Source organism: Chiloscyllium plagiosum, unplaced genomic scaffold, assembly GCF_037043375.1.
Source record: "Chiloscyllium plagiosum isolate Xiang-an unplaced genomic scaffold, Cpla_swu_hap1 HiC_scaffold_5, whole genome shotgun sequence".
Taxonomy (NCBI): domain Eukaryota; kingdom Metazoa; phylum Chordata; class Chondrichthyes; order Orectolobiformes; family Hemiscylliidae; genus Chiloscyllium; species Chiloscyllium plagiosum.
In genome coordinates this window covers 36,766,107-36,783,932 of record NW_028270143.1, presented here as the reverse complement: position 1 = coordinate 36,783,932, position 17,826 = coordinate 36,766,107, and the positions used below count along the sequence as shown (strand labels likewise).

Genomic DNA, 17,826 nt, shown 5'->3' with positions numbered 1-17,826 from the left:
GTAGGGATATTTGCCAATGATTGCCATGTTCAGCACCATTCGCAACTTCTCCGATACCGAAGCAGCCCATGTTTAAATACAACAAGATCTGGATAGTATCCAGGCTTGGGCTGACAAGTGGCAAGTAACATTGGAGCATACAAATGCCAGGCAATGACCATCTCCAATAAGAGATAACCTAATCATGGTCCCTTGACACTATGATGTTAGCATAATCGAGTCCCCCACTATCAACATCTTTGGGGTTACCATTGACAAGAAACTCAATCAACAACAAAGTGGCTACAAAAGTAGGTCAAAGGTTAGGAATGCTGCGGCAAGTAACTCATCTCCCGACTCTTAAAAGCTTGTTCACCACCCACAAGGCAGAAGTTAGGAATGTGATGGAATCCTCCCCACTTGCTTGTTGTAACTGGGTGCAGCTCCAACAACACTCAAGATGCTTGACACCACCTCCAGAAGCATTCACTCCCTTCACACCTGATGGTCAGTAGCAGCAGTATATACTAACTGTGGGATGCACAGTAGAAACTCACCAAATATCCTTAGATAGCACCTTTCAAATCCATGATCACTGAACTTGAAGGACAACAGCAACAGATACATGGGAACACTACCAACTGCAAAGTTCCCCTCCACGTCACTTGCCATCCTGACCTGGAAATATATCACAGTTCCTTCACTGTGGATGGGTCAAAGACAACCAATTTCCTTCCTAATGGCATGGTGGGTGAACCTGCAGCATGTGGTTGCAGTTGTTCAAGAAGGCAGTTCACCAACACCTTCTCAAGGACAACAATAGACAGACAATAAAATGCTGGTCAGCTAAGCAATGCCCACATCCCACAAATAAATAAAAAAACCTGATGGAGAGAACAGCACAGGAAAAGGCCCTTCAGTCCACCCAGCCTGCACTGGCACATGATACCTTTCTAAACTAATCGCTTTTTGACTACCTTTATGCTTTTCAAAACACCCAATACTTCCTTTAACACATTGACATGCCTTGGAATATCAACATACCCACCTGAGACTTTCCATCCCTCATGATTGCCTCCTTCATGAACAGAGATGCAAAGTATTTATTAAGGAGCTCACCAACTTCCTCCAAATCCACACGTAACTTCGGTCTTTTGTCCTTGAGTGGACTGCCTCTTTAGCTATCCTCTTGCAAAAACACCTTGGGATTTTCCTTAATCCTGTTTGCCAGAGACATTTCATGGTCCTTTTTAGCCCTCTTAACTGCTTGTTCAAGTTCTTTTCCATCTTTCTATTCTTTTGGGCTCAGATTCTCTTCAGTTTCCCAAACCTTACACATCCCTCATTTTACTATGTATCCCACTATTCCCTGCCTATTCATATATCTGTCAAGATGCCTCATAAACATTGCTATTTTATCTGTGTCCACCATTTCCTCTGGTAGCACTCATCTACACTTCGTGCTAAATAAAAACACTTCTCAATTCTCCTTTAAACTTTGCCTCTTTTACTGTAAACCCATGTCCCCCTAGTTACTGGCATTTCTACATTAGGATAAAGACTATCCTTGCCTCTCAATTTTGTAAATTCTACCAGGTCACCTCTTATCCTTCAACATTCAAGCGAAAACAAACCGAGTTTGCCAAGCTCTCTTCACTACTAATACTCTCCAAACCAGGCAATATCCCGGTAAACGGTTTCCATACTTTTTTCAAAGTCCCCACATCTTTCTGGTAGTGTGGCCCGAAGTGGCAGAACTATATACAATATTCCAACTGTGGCCTAAATAAAGTCCTATACAGTTATAACACGACTTACCAATTTTTAATACCCTTTGCCCTGACTGATTAAGACAAGCATGCCTTATCCACTTGTGTTTCCACTTTCAGCAAAAACACCCAACAAATTCCACACCCATCCAAACCCCTGACACTAAGCAATTCCCAGTTGATATAGACGAAGGTAAAATCATTCACCACAACCACCTGGTACTTCTACATGGTTCCATAGTCAGCCCACATATCTGTTCCTCTATTATCCACTGGCTGGAGAAAAGCCTGTAGTACAATCCCATTGAAGTGATTACACCCTTCTTATTCCTGAGCTCCAGCCACATGGCTTCACTGGATGAGCCATGCAAGGCATCCCCCCTCAGTAATGCAATTTCACCACTGCTTATATGTCCCACTATTTTGCCGGAAACATTGAAATCCTGTTCAGCTGCCAGTCTTATCCCTCCCTAATTAAATCTTTGTAATATCTACAACATCATAACCATACATATTAATCCAAGCCCTAAGTTACCCTACTCCTCACATCATAACAAGTACACTTCAGACAGCCAGTCACACAGTGTTCAGTTATGTCTCCCTGTCTCTTCTTCCTTGTAGTCTCTGGCCTTAGTCGCAGACTCCTCCTCAATCATTTTACTTGAAGGACTTACGCCCAAAACATTGATTCTTCTTGTCCTTGGATACTACCTGACCAGCTGTGCTTTTCCAGCACCACACTCTCAACCTTGCTATCCTACAACACTGATTCATACGCCTCTGTTACAAAGTTTAAACTCTCCTGAGTGGATAAGCAAACCGCCCTTCCAGGAGCTTGGGGCACTTACAGTTTAGGTGTAACCCATTCTTCATGTGGAGGTCCCAACTGCCCTGAAAGACATTTTAATGATGCACATTTCTGAAATCCTCCCTTTTACACTAGTTGTTAAGCTACATATTTAACCATACTATCTTGATTCTTAGCCTCACAGGCATGTGGCACAGGAAGTAATCCAGAGATTATAAACCTACAGGTACTGCTTTTCAACTTCCTACCCAACTCCCTTTACAGGACCTCATCTCTTTCTGTCCATGTTGTTTTTACCAATCTGTACCCCAACTTCTGGCTGCTCACCCACCTTCTTGAGAATATCTTATGCTGGCTCAGGAGGCAACCTTGACCCTGTGACCAGGGAGGCAACACACTATCTTGGAGTCCCAGTTGCAACCACAGAAAAGCCCATCTCTGCTCCTGACAATACAGTCCCTATTATTACTGCTCACCTACACTTGGAGCCTCCCAGCTGTAGAACACTGCCAATCATGGTGCCCCTGATCTGGCTGTGCAGCTACTTTCCTGAGGGGCCACACCACCCCTCCCCAACAGTATCCAAAACAGCGTATCTTTTTGACAGGGGAATGGCCAGACAGGATTCCTGCACTGTCTGCCCATGCTTTCTCATCCTCCTGGTCGTCACTCAACACTTGTCTATTTGGTCCTTATTGGTAATGTGCCTTGGCTCGCTAAATATGCTATCCACGACATTGAGTCTCATGGATGCAGCACAGGGAATCCATCTACATGTCCAGGCACTCCATGCAGCAAGCTGCAACTGAACATATTCCTGCATATATAGTCATCACAGACGTTGGAAGGGTCCCTGTGTTCCCACATATTGCAGGGTGGGCACTGCATGAGGCCAGGTTCTCCTGCTATTTCAAACCTAATGACTAAATCAACCTTAGTAAATACAGACAATAATCCAGGAACTGATTACCTACTCAACATCAAACTCAGGCCTTTGTCTCCCACTCTTTATGCCTAGCAAACTACGACTCCAAAAAGTACATTCTCTAACTCTCTCCAGGCACTACTCAGTCTGCAAACCTGCTTCCTGAGCAGCCAAGTCTATGTTGAGTTGTGACATCATCTCTGGATCTTCGACTTTCAACTCAGCTCCATGTTTGCTCAGAGTGGGATTTGGGATTGAGATCAGAGATGCAATGAAAAGGACAGGATCTGACATGTTAAAATGTTCCTGGTTTATGCATACACAGTGGTGGCACAGTGGTTAGCACTGCTGCCTCGCAGCGCCAGAGACCCGGGTTCAATTCCCGCCTCAGGCGACTGACTGTGTGGAGTTTGCACATTCTCCCCGTGTCTGCGTGGGTTTCCTCCGGGGGCTCCGGTTTCCTCCCACAGTCCAAAGATGTGCAAGTCAGGTGAATTGGCCATGCTAAATTGCCCGTAGTGTTAGGTAAAGGGGTAAATGTAGGGGTATGGGTGGGTTACGCTTCGGCGGGTCGGTGTGGACTTGTTGGGCCGAAGGGCCTGTTTCCACACTGTAAGTAATCTAATCTAAAAATACATTAACTGTGACTTCATCAGCTTCCAGGTGATGGTTACGTAATTGCATTTTTAAAATACTTGTACATGTATCAATTACTTTGAAGTGGAGGTGCCAGTGTTGGATTTGGGTGGACAAAGTCAGAAGTCACAACACCACCAGGTTATAATCCAACAGGTTTAAATCGAAGCACAAGTTTTTGGAGCACTGCTCTTTGTCAGGTGAAATGACCATGTTTAAAATAGGGAAGAGGAGAAATTGCTGAGGATTGTGAATCTATGAAATTTTACTCTTCCAGAATGTAATGAATCCGAGGACATGGAGTAGATTTAAGGAGGAGAGAGCAGATTTCTAATTGATAATGGTTTGAAGGATTATGGTGAATGGGCAGGAAAGGAGTTGAGTCTGAGATGAAATCAGCAACAATCATATCAACTAGTGGATCAGGGTCAAGGGGCCGAATTGCCCAATCCTGCTCCTTTTAATGTTCTGAAAACATTTCCTGAAATGATACCACCCACCTTAAGAGACCAAGACACATAAATAAAAAGCAAGATATAAAACTAGTGCTTCACCAGAGGCTCACTGATGAGGTTACCAGGCATGGTGACGAAATGTCTGAAAACAAACATTTCAGTTCAGCAACCAAACTTTCAACCAGATTTTCTATGTTTCTATGATACGCTCTAGGCAATACAGAACAGATCTCTTAGCCAGGGTTAGCTGAGGCTGTAGCCACTGAAAAACCACACACATCAAAATATCTAATAAGGAAAAAAGAAATTTGAACAGTAATAGGGGAGATATATCTTTAATAAAAACTATTTGACAGTTAAGTTGTTGATAATCGTGGGAAAGGCCCTATAAAAATAAACACAGGCAAGTTAGAATGAGATAATGGGAGAAATTGAAACAAGGTGAAGGAGACCTTTCATGATGAGTATTCCAAACAAGGTTTCACATTAGAAAGCAAATGATTTACCTCAAGTCCCAAGAATTTGTTTCAGTTCATAAACAAAACTTAAATGAAAGTAACTTTTCTGGACTGACTACATTAATAGTAAAATAGTGAAAGCTACTGTAAAATCACAGATGTAACATGTGAAACTGGAGAATCCACACCAGATGTTCCAGCATTGTATTTTGTTACTTAATACAGCACCCTCCACTGAAAATGAATACTTAACTGAAGTATCAAATGTCAAAAACATTTGCTTCAATTCCTGAAAAAAAAGTACTTTGTATTACTTTCCTTAGAGCCATTTATCTGGAATTGGCATCTGACACAGTAGAGCGTACAAAAGTCAGACAAATGCTATTCACCCAGGGCAAAGTGATTTTAAAAAGTATATGACAGAAAACATTTCTTCCAGCACTAGATGCTTTTTTAAAAAAAATAGAGGTTTTCAAGACACTGACATTGGTACACACCAACCTTGAATTAACCTCGGAGACAGTGGAGCAGAATCTTTGTGAATCACTGCGTACCATGTACTGGTGATATTTGCACAAAGCTTTCAGGTGGAACAAGACTGAACAATACATAAACGAATCAGACGCTGTAGCCTGTAGATGGTGTTTCCAGCACCTGTTGCTCTCATCTGTATAGCTGGGAGCAATCCGGTTTCCAGGAATGTTGCTGAAAATGTTTTAGAAACTTGTTGCCTATCGAGTAGACATAAACATGGTAGGCAAGGTAACAGTATTGGCACAATTAGATCTTCAAGCTAACAGATGAAGTGGTTGCTTTTATGAAGCAGAAGCTCATGGAATTCATCCAGTTTTAAATCACTCCTGCATAGAAGACTTTTTAAAAATTCACTCAGGAAGTCACTGGCTGGCCAGCATTTATTGCCCATCCATAGTTACAGCGTCATATAGCACGGAAACAGGTCCTTCAGTCCAACTCAAAAATGCCACCAGGTTTCATAAACTGAACTATTGCCATTTGCTCGTGTTCAGTCCATAACCCTCTCAAGCTTTCCTATCCATGTACCTGTCCAAATGTCTTTTAAAACCTCTGCAGTTTTTTTTTCCATATATGCACTACCTTGTCTGTGAAAAGGTTGCCCCTCAGGTCCCTTTTAAATCTTCCACCTCTCAGCTTAAACCTATACCTTTTAGTTTTGCATTCCTCTATTCTGGGGAAAAGAATTTGGCTATTCATCTTATCCATGTTCATGATTTTTTAAACCTCAATAAGGTCACACCTCAGCCGCCTATGCTCCAGGGGAAAAATGTCCCAGCCCTTGTAACTCAAACTTTTCAGACTTGGTAACATCCTTGTAATTCTTTCAGTTTAATTCCCATAGCAGGGTGACAAGAACTGTACAATATACTCCAAATGTGGTCTTACCAATCTCTAGTATAGTCTTAACATGATGTTCCAACTCTTGTACTCCGTGCTCTGACTAATGAAGGCAAGTACGCCAAATGTGTTGACACTTTTAAGGAACTATGTACCTGCACCCCGAGGTGTCTGAAGGTGGTGGTGAGCTGCTTTCTGGGACCACTCCAGTCCATGTACTGTAGGTTAACTTACAATGTCATAAAGGAAGGAAACTTTAAAGTGGTGGTGGTGATTCCATGTATCTGCTGCTCTCATCCTTCCAGATGGAAGCGGTCATGGGTTTGGAAGGTGCTGCCGAAAGATCTTTGGTGAATTTCTGTGGTGCATCTTATAGATGATGCACAATGCTACTAAGCATCGACAATGGAGGATGTGAACACTCACAGATGTGGTGCCAAGCAAGCAGGCTGTTTTGGCCTGGATAGTGTCAAGCTCATATGTTGTTGGAGCTGTAGCCATCCAGACTAACAGAAAGCATTCCATCACAATCCTGACTTGTGCTTTGTAGAGGTGGATGGGCTACAGTTGGGGAGTTACTTACTGCAGCATTCCCAGCCTCTGAGTTGAGACTGTGTTTATGTGGCAAGTCAATAGAGTTTCTGGTCAATGGTAACTCCTAGTATGTTGGTAGTGGGAGATTTAATGATGGTAACACCATTGAATATCAAAGGGCAGTGGTTAGATTGTCTCTTATTTGACATGTTCATTGCCTGGCATTTATGAGATACAAAACGTTACTTGCTACTGGTCAGCCCAAGCTGGAAGATTGTCCACATTTTTATATGCCTTCGCAATGAGATGAGATGCAAAATCCACATTGTTGTGATAACATAAACTTCTCAAGTTTACTAACTTCATGGATTGAAAGCAGCAATAAGTCTTTCTCGAATAAATTGTTTCTTGAGATGAAAAAGGACTAAGACAAGTTGCTACACAGAAACTGAAAGCAATTAGCCATGTCTTGAGATGATATAAGGAAAACAGCTTTGACACCTGCTTGATAAACTGGATGCTTTATTGCCACAAAGACAACAGGTTACCCTGAAGAATAATTTGAGGAGTTAATTGCAGGAAAAGCTGAGACAATTAACCCAAATCCAATAAGGAAGAGGGGAATTCAAGAATGGAATCACAATATTTACAGCACAGTGGAGGCTATTTAATCGATCATGTCCATATCCAAATCTCCAAAAAGATCACACTTGTTCCAATCTCCCACCATTTTCCAGTTAGCCCCTCAAACTATCCAAATCTCCTTTGAAGGTTTCAATTGAATTTCCTTCCACCATACGCACAGGCTGTGTAATCCAGATTCTAAACACTTTCTGCAGGCTAAAAAGCTTTTCCTCAAATGTCACCAATGCCTCTTTTACCTATCTTAAATCTGTATAGTCTAGTTCTACGCTCTGCCACCAACAGCACATTTTCTCCCTATTCTAGACATGATTTTGAGTACCTCAAAAATAAAACTAACTATTCTCTTTTTGATAACAGGCACAGTTTCTCAAATCTATCCACTGAAATTCCTCAACCTTGGAACCATTCTTCTAGACCTTTCCAGCACATACTCAAAGTCCTCGGATACATCCTGTGCATTGCTTAGAACTCTCCATTATCCTATCTGCTCTCTAAATCCTCACTTCAGACACACCAAAAATCTGCCTCTCAGCATTTAATATATTTCATAACAAAAGGATCCACAACCTTTTGCAGTAATAATCACAAGATTCACAATACTTTGAAAGATGTTTTATTTCATCTCATTTTCTTTATCTTGAGACTGTGGCCCTGTGTTCTAGATTTCCAAGTCAGTGCAAACAACCTCATCCCTTCTTTCTTATAAACAAAAGCAAAACAATATTGCGAGGCATTGTTCATATGCTTAAGATGTCCCAAGTGCTTGATAGCTATAGTAGTATTTTGGTATACGCTGAACTTTGTAATGAAGAGAAATGTGACAATTTATAACCGGTTAGGACACAAACAGCAAACAAAAAAAGCAGATAATCAATTTTTGGGACAATTTGTTAAAGCTCACCCATAGGGTGGATTACAGTTGTGTGTGAATGTCAACATCTCCAAGTGTTACACTCCCTTCCTACAAAGTGAAATGATGGGGCAAATTGCATGCTCAGCTGCATACAGAACAAAGTATATCATTTGACTGAATTGATATTGCCAAAGCAAAAAAAATCAGATAACATAGGAGGGTTATTAATAGGCAGATTGTAAGTTCTAAAACAAATGTCTCCCTATTCTTACTACTGATCCAGAGAGGGGTTGTGCTTTATATTTTTCCCTTTCTTCCCATTAAACACGGCAAACAATCATCCCCAACCCCTCAGGCAATAGTCTCTGACCTTTTAAGGAATTAGCATTCTGGAAACATTGTACCACAAGTAGGATTCATTTCACACAGAGTAATAGAGATGTACAGCATGGAAACAGACTCAATGGTCCAATTCGTCCATGTTGACCAGATATCCCAAGCCAATCTAGTCCCATCTGCCAGCACCCAACCCATATCCGTGGGGGAAAGCACGGTGCACTGTAAGCATGCTTACAAAACATAGAGAGTTGGAATTGAAAAGGATAAAAGGGATTATTCAACGAGTAACAACTTGTGTACAAGAACAATTGAAGGATACAATCTCCTTTTCACAATGAGGCAAAACAGATGTTAGCAGCCTGGAATTCATCTGTGGTAATGGCTGATGAGCTAGCGAAGAAATTGTAGGCAACTCCACTTCTTCAAAAAAATTTATTCAAAAATAACAAAATATCTACTTGCAGAGAGCAGATACAGGTTGCTGGCTGGCTTTGAAAAATAGTATAGGTCAGAAGTTTTCCTCTGTAGCTTCAAGTTTCAGTTTGTTGATACAGGTTATTGTGCTTTAACATGAGTTTCATTAAATCATAGAATCCCTACAGTGTCGAAACAGGCCCTTTGGTCCACCAAGTCCAAACCGACCAGCCGAAGAGTAACCCACCCAGATCCATTCCCTTACCCTATTACTCCACATTTACCCCTGACTAATGCACTAACCTACACGTCCCTGAACATTACGGGCAATTTAGCATGGCCAGTTCACTTAACCTGCACATCTTTGGATTGTGGAAGGAAACCCGAGCACCCAGAGGAAATCCACGCAGACACGGGGAATGTGCAAACTCCACACAGAGATTCGCCCGAGGCTGGAATTGAACCCAGGTCCCGGGCGCTGAGAGACAGCAGTCGTAACCACTGAGCCACCGTGCTGCCCATCAACACAAATTCACTAACACGATTGGTGGATTGGTGGATAGAAGAACTATCAGTATTATTAATATATGTGGAATGGAGCAATGCTGGCTTCTAACCTGATTGCTATTCAAAACTGTGTGGTCAAAGCAATTAACATATCTAGTAGGATGATGATAATTTGCAATCCTGTATGAAATTTCCTTAGCGACAAGTACCTTTACAGTAGTTTGTAACATAATTGGTAGCATCCCAAATTCACAGAAGATACACTGTAAATTGTCAGCATATATTGACTTTTAAAATTAAGATTATTGCTAAGTTCAGTCAAATGGTAACAACTTTCCACATTGTGCTGTTTAACAGCTTTGAAACTGTCATTAATAAGTACTGAAATTCGGTTTTACTCTATTCACGACATACACAGAACAGGTATATTAACGAGGCCCAAAACAAGGAAAGTTGAAATGTAACAAGAAATGGAACAAGAAAAGCTCAGCAGAGAGATCAAAGTTAACGCTTTGGGTCCAATGACCTTTCTTCAAAGTTAAAAGTATACACAATAATGCAAAACGAACTTTTCAAGAAGAATTTTTCACTTTGCATAAGAAATCAGAGTGGAATATAGGAACAGGAGTAAGTCACGCCTCCCCTGCCATTCAATATTAACATGGCACTGAAGTGAGCGGCATGGTGGCACAGTGGTTAGCACTGCTGCCTCACAGCGCTTGAGACCCGGGTTCAATTCCCGCCTCAGGCGACTGACTGTGTGGAGTTTGCACATTCTCCCCGTGTCTGCGTGGGTTTCCTCCGGGTGCTCCGGTTTCCTCCCACAGTCACAAAGATGTGCAGGTCAGGTGAATTGGCCATGCTAAATTGCCCGTAGTGTTAGGTAAGGGGTAAATGTAGGGGCATGGGTGGGTTGCACTTCGGCGGGTCGGTGTGAACTTGTTGGGCCGAAGGGCCTGTTTCCACACTCTAATCTAATGTTCAAACAGCCTTTTACTTGTCTCATCCCCAATCAGAAATCTGCAAATCTCTACCTCAAACATTCTCAAGATGGAGTTTAAGAATTCCAAAGGTTCACAACCATCTGAATAGGAATGTTGTAAAACCTGTGAAAAAATTTACAAGGATGTTGCCAGGGTTGAAAGATTTGAGCTAAAGGGAAAGGTTGAACAGGATGAGGCTATTCTCCCTGGAGCGTCAGTGGCTGAGGGGTGAACTTAGAGGTTTATAAAATCATGAGGGGCACAGATTGGGTCAATAAACAAAGTTTTTTCCCTGGGGCGAAGGAGTCCAAAACTAGAGGGCATAGGCTTTAAGTGCGAGGGGTCAGATTTAAAAGGGGCCAAAGGGGCAACTTTTTCCACACAGGGTGGTGAGTATATGGAATGAGCTGCTAGAGGAAGTGGCAGAGGCTGTTACAATTACAACATTTAAAGGCATCTGGATGGGTAGTTGAATAGGAAGGATTTAGAGGATATGGGCCAAATGCTGGCAAATGGGACTAGGTTTATTTAGGGTATCTGGTTGGCATGGATGAGTCTGTACATCTCTGACTTGATTTAAAAAAAATTCTCATTTTGGATCCAAGTGGTATCCCCCCTTATTTTCAAATTTGTTCCTGGTCCTAGGGAAAGCAACTAACTTGCAATCATCTACCCTGTCAATCCCTTTAAGCATCTTATGAGCTTCAAAGAGATCACCTCTTAATCTTCGAAACCCTGTTGTATACAGACCCAGTTTACTCTTCACTGGACAGACACTCCTGGGGAATTACAATGCTAATAGGCAGGAACTGAGGTACCTAAATTGGCAACAGATTTTCTCAGGCAAATGCATGACAGAAATGTAGAGGTTGTTTTGGGAGCACCTGCTGACAGTGGGACAAACCTGCCCAAAACGGAGGCAAGGAAGGGATGGTAGGGTGAAAGAACCATGGGTGACAAGGGATGTAGAATATTTAGTCAAAAGAAGGAACTTACTTAAGGTTGAGGATCAGACAGGGCTTTAGAGAGTTACCATGTAGCTAGGAAGGAATTGAGGAATGGATGTAGGAGAGCTAGAAGGGGGCATGAAAAAGCTTTAGCAAGTAAAATTAAGGGAAATCCGAAGAGGGGTGAACTTAGAGGAACTTGGAACTTTGTGAGGAAAACAAAGATGGCCAAATGAGGGTAGGACTGATCAGGGATAGTGGAAGGAACTTGCGCTTGGAGTCAGAGGAAGTAGGAGAGGTCCTTAATGAATACTTTGCTTTAGTATTCACTGCTGAGATGGACCCTCACGTTTCTGAGGACAATGTGAAACAGATTGATATGCTTGAAACAGGTTGACGTTAGGAAGGAAGATGCGCTGACAATTTTGTAAAATATAAGGATAGATAAATCCCATGGGCCAGACGGGATATATCCTAGGTCACTTCAGGAAGAGATTGTTGCGTCTTTGACGATGACCTTGTGGCCTCACTGTCCACTGGAGTAGTGCCAGATGATTGGAGGGTGGCAAGTCTTATTCCCTTGTTCAAGAAAGGGAATAGGGGTAACCCTGGGAATTACAGACCAATCATTATTGTATGCTATTGTGTTATTAACTAAATCAAAAAAAAATTAAGTAATCTTACCTGATCTAAGCAGTTGACACGAACATTTTTACTGCCCAGTAACCTTCCAGCTTCCTGAACATTTCCTGCAGTAAAGTTTAAAATAAAGAATTTAAGTCCCATTGCCCAGATAAAGTTCATGAATTAAACCTCTGAGTGGCATAGAGATGTATAGCATGGAAACAGACCCTTCGGTCCAACCAGTCCATGCCGACCAGATATTCCAACCCAATCTAGTCCCACCTGCCAGCACCCGGCCCATATCCCTCCAAATCCTTCCTATTCAGATACCCATCAAAATGCCTCTTAAATGTTGCAATTGTACCAGCCTCCACCACTTCCTCTGGCAGCTCATTCCATACCCGTTCCACCCTCTGTGTGAAAAAGTTGCCCCTTAGGTCTCTTTTATATCTGTCCCCTCTCACCCTAAATCTATGCCCTCTAGTTCCGGACTCCCTGACCCCAGGGAAAAGACTTTGCCTATTTACCTATCCATGCCCCTCAATTTTGTAAACCTCTATAAAAGTCACTCCTCAGCCTCAGACGCTCCAGGGAAAACAGGCCCAGCCTGTTTAGCCTCTCCTGATAGCTCAAACCCCCCAACCCTGGTCTTGTAACAGTCTTTATCACAGGTACAAACTAACTGGAGTAAAGACAGACAAGTTGCTGTGATCTGATTACTTGCATCCAATGTTTTAAAGTAAGCGGCTGCAGAAATATTGGAAGCATTGGTCAAAATATTCCAGGTGTCACTCAACTCCATAAGAGTTCTAGCAGATTGGAAAATCACTAATGTTATTCTTCTGTTGAAGAAGGGAGGGAGACAGAAAGTAGGAAACTATAGGCCAGTTAGCTTAAAATTGTGTTGGGAAATGTTAGAATCCCTTATCACAGGTGAAATAAAAAGACATTTAGAAAAGCTTAATGCAATCAGAGTCAACATGGTTTTATGAAAAGGTAATCATGGCATCTCGAGATCTGTAGCAAAACATAGCCTCGGGGGTGCTTGTGGTGCAGTGGCAGTGGCGCTATCTCTGAGCCAGGACAATCAGGAACAGGTTCACCTGCTCCAGTATTGTGTAATTACATCTTTAATAGGCAGATTAAAAAAAAGAATCGCCAGACATAACCTTCAGGTGAGGGAAGTCTAAAACCTGGAAATTATTGGACAATGTCATATTGTGCAGATTTTAATCTCATGCACTCCAACTTTATTTACATAGTCTACTATAAATTTATAAACGTTCATGTATAAGTTACTGTAACTACATCCTGCTATTGGGAGCACAATAGCATCTCCACTAGTACGAGGATGTAATCATAGTGTGATAAGTTTATCCAGAGGTCATAAATGTTCATTTGTCTAAAGCAGACACTCTCCCATGATTCTATATCTTAAGCACTTCAACAAGAACCCACTGTTCTGCAACTGAAATCTGAATCATTATGGACAGAAGAATAGAATTAGGTCAGTTAGTATCTTAAACCGGTTTCATTGTTCAGGACTAGTCTGCAACCTAACCTAGTGTACACCAACAAGTTCTGAACAAGGGTCATTGGACTCAAAACATTAACTCTGCTTTCTCTCCACAGGTGCTGCCAGACCTGAGTTTCTCCAGCACTTTTTGTTTCAGATTTCCAGCATCTGCACTTCTGTTTTATTTTCATTAACACTATATTCTTCAATACATGCGGTTACAATAAAAAACCAATCAATCTCAGATTTAAAGTGAAGAATTTAATCAGTAACAATCAGTATTTATGACTGAGATTTCAGAATTTCCTAGGTATTTCCCAATTTCACTCCCAAGTGCTTTGGCCTAAATTTTAGACCAAACCTCTTTGACCTCAACTTGTCAAACAGTGGAAATAATTGTTTTGTACCTCATTTGTTCCCCTCAATATGATTAAACCTTTGATCAAATCATTGGTTATTGTAATTTTCCTTAGTTTAACACTCGAAGTCCAGGTGTCATTCTAGTAATGTTACCTGGCCTGCTTCTGTGCTGTAACATCTTATGTTATCAAGTAAGCAGTGTTAATTAATTAAATAAAACAAGGACATAGGGATATCAGGGTCAGTCATGTGGCATGACAGGAGAAGTGGCAGTTTGTGGAAAATATAATATTTCTGGACATTCACACAGTCAGTAAGTATATACATTTGACAAAATAAATTCAGAAGTGTTGAGCTGATGCCTAGGGTACCGTGCTCCAGGAGGCCATTCAAGTTGGTGGCGTGGGAGAAAAAAAAACACAAGTGACAGAGGATCAGTATGGTGAAGGATGAAAGCCCAATTTCCAATCCCAGGGTCAGAACATCTCCTCACAAGCTGAGAATTTGGAGTGGTAAGTAGAGAATCCAGTTGTTCTGATCCAAGTTGTGTGCAATCCACATGTTTTGATTAACGAGACTCTTGAAGTAAGGAAGCTGTTCCATTGGAACAGGATTCACTTGAACCAGGCTGGCATCAGTGTCCTGGGGATTGAATAATGAAAATACTAAAGAGGATTTTTAAATAGGAAGAAAATAAAAATCAAAAGTAATAACAAAACGACAAGGCTGAGCAAATGGTTTGCGCCTGCTTTAAGAGGTTTCTGATAAGGCCAATCTATAGCATTTGGAGCTGGAGGAATTCCAACGTATATATTAACCAGTGAAAGAACCAAGCAGACCAAGAGAAGCTCATTCAATTGCTTCAAAATAAAAGGTGAAATTAATCATGGAATGAATCTAATTAAGGTGTACAAGGAAAGTCTTGGATGCAGCTGTATTCAACACTGTAGGTCTATGGATCAGAAGATGTAAGGAATAGGTGGTTAGGTCATTGAAATGTGTTTCTCATGGAAACTGAAAATAATTGGGCCTGGAGGGCATTCAAGGGTAACATGGTCTATGTCAACATACACGATATCATTTAAGATGAACTCAACCGTGCAGGTTGATACAGATTCTGCAGCTACAGATGGGTTCAACCAAAACCATACTTGCACGTTTCATATTCTAGTCCACAATAAAATTATAGATCGTGTGAGAGCTTTCTCCACGGGTTGCCCCTCATCTCAATGCAAGAGATACAGACTAAAAGGATATGGTGATTAATCATCTGGTCATCCACCACCAGACCTGGCTGGACCATTGAAGACACTACCAGGTCATGCTCACATCCAATTATTCCAGTTTCATTCTGGAACACAACCCACAGCTTCTATTCACTTCTACAAACCAGATCATCAAACCCCTCTCCCCAAAAACAAGAGGACCTCTTGGTCACAAAGACTGAGACAATCTGATCAGCAGCCAATGACATATCTCACCCTTACAATAGGCAACAGGGTCAAATTGCTTACAGCATTGCCCTCATCAGGAACTTGCACTTTTCTCTAGTTTCCCAGTTCTACTCATTCTTTCAGAGCTTCCTGTCCATGGGATCTACCCTTTTATTCACTCAATCCAGTTACCTAATTTCCATTCCTGCTCCAGTACTGTAAACTTAGAAACCTTTTTTTTTGTTCACTCATGGGATACAGATGCTACTGGCTTGTCCAGCATTAGTGACCATCCCAGACTGCCCTTAAGGGTGGTGGTGGTTAGCTATCTTCTAGAACTGCTAAACTAGTGAAAATCTCTTTTTCCCACTATCTTGGGTCATAACTGTGGAATCTCCTCCATAAATACCAGTATGGGTTATTACCTACATATCACAAGGACTACAGTAATTCGAGAAGATTATTACCTCTTTCTGAATTAGGGATGGACTACTAATACTGCCTTCCCAGAAACATCCACATTGCATGAATGAAAACACTCTGCTATTCAAGTAAGCAATGACAGGAAAATCAGAGAATTACAGACCAATTACCTCACATCAGCACTCGGAAAATATTAAGGATGCAACTTTGGGGCACTTCAAAAATCTTTATATGTCTGCAGAGTCAACGTGGGGATTCATGACAGGAAAATTATGTTTGACAGGATTGTTTTCATGTGAAACCACGAGTAAATGAGAGGGGAGTTTTGTGGCTACAAAATATTTAAGATGCTGTACAAAATTAGAGTCCTGAAATCAGGGGCAACATATTAATTCAGCACGAATTGAGGAAAGCTGGACAGAAAACAGGAGGAATAAATGAGCTGGTAAGCTCCAAGTAGGGCTACTGCAAGGAGCAATCAAGACTTCAGCTAAGTACAATCTATATCAATGAATCAGATGAAGATCCAAGTGCAACATAAGCAAGTTTGCTGTCAATATAAAGTGGGAAAGAAAGCAGGAGGATGTGAAGAAGCTGTAAGAGGATTTAGACAGATTCAATGATTACTGTCGATCTGCAACATTCATGCTTAATGTACAGAAATCGGAGATTATCCACTTTGGTAGAAAACCTTAGAAAAGCAGAATCTTTGAAAATGGTTTATTGATTGTACACGGCTGGAAATGTGTTGCTGGAAAAGCGCAGCAGGTCAGGCAGCATCCAGGGAACAGGAGAATCGACGTTTCGGGCTTATGCCCGAAACGTCGATTCTCCTGTTCCCTGGATGCTGCCTGACCTGCTGCGCTTTTCCAGCAACACATTTCCAGCTCTGATCTCCAGCATCTGCAGACCTCACTTTCTCCTTATTGATTGTACAGAACTCCAATACTGCTCAAAAGAGACACGTTGTTGAAATCTTTGGTTCTGCACTCCAGGATAACCAAGCATGCTGAATTTCAAACGAATAACAGCCTACACAACAAGATAAAATATGCCTATTGTCAAGTTAACTGAGGTATTGTCACAGAGCAAGCAATGAGCTACTTGTTCCCCAAGCTCCTGGGTAAACGGAGAGATTGGGAAATGTTTGCATTCAAAAGGTACATGAGTGTCTTTCTCAACACAATACAGAATGTTAAATGCAGGTGCAGCAAGTAGTTAGCAAAGAAATAGTCTACTGTCAATCCTTATTATCATGAAGGATAGGAACATGGACTTCCCACTGATGCCACTCCTATGTACCATGAAGAACTGTATAAGTTTATCAAGGCAGACTGTACCTCAAAGGTGGTGATGGCCGAGTGGTATTATCACTGGATGATTCATTGAGACACCCAGGTAATTTTCTAGAGACCCTGGTTCAAATTCTGCCACAGCAGATGGTTAAATTTGAACTCAAAACTGGAATTATGAGTCTGAAGATGACCATGAAACCATTGGCACTTGTCAGGAAAGACCTATCTCGTTCAATAATGTCCTTTAGTGAAGGAAACTGCCAACCTTACATGGTTTGGTCCACATGTGACTCCAGACCCACAATAATGATCTTTGGGCAATGCATGTGTGGCTAGAGGCCAGCGGCTTACCACAGAGGTTGGTGTTGAATCCCTTGTTTACATTATAGATCACAAACAAATAACGTAAGTAAGCATGTCGACATTGTGGAGGCGAAGCGAGAGAGGAAGAGAGAGAGTGATAAAGTTTGTGAATGACAAGATACAAGATTTGCCAGGTGGTTGACAGTGGGGAGGAACTTCTTCGGTTGCAAGAGAATATAAACAGAT

The 17,826-nt window shown here is 41.6% G+C and overlaps 1 protein-coding gene across 4 annotated transcripts in view; it reads right to left on the bottom strand.

The window, feature by feature from the left end:
• Positions 1 to 17,826, bottom strand: part of ankmy2a (ankyrin repeat and MYND domain containing 2a) — a 38,515-nt gene that overhangs the window by 18,071 nt on the left and 2,618 nt on the right. For 3 of the 4 annotated variants that reach the window (XR_006311659.2, XM_043689816.2, XM_043689820.2), the window contains exon 2: positions 12,311 to 12,375. The exons of the other annotated variant lie outside the window; for it this stretch is intronic. Coding sequence is in view for 2 of the 3 variants with exons in the window: in XM_043689816.2 (XP_043545751.2) it covers positions 12,311 to 12,375 (65 nt within the window). In the remaining variant the exon portion in view is untranslated. The remainder of the gene's footprint in view (positions 1 to 12,310; positions 12,376 to 17,826) is intronic. 4 annotated transcript variants of the gene reach the window in all.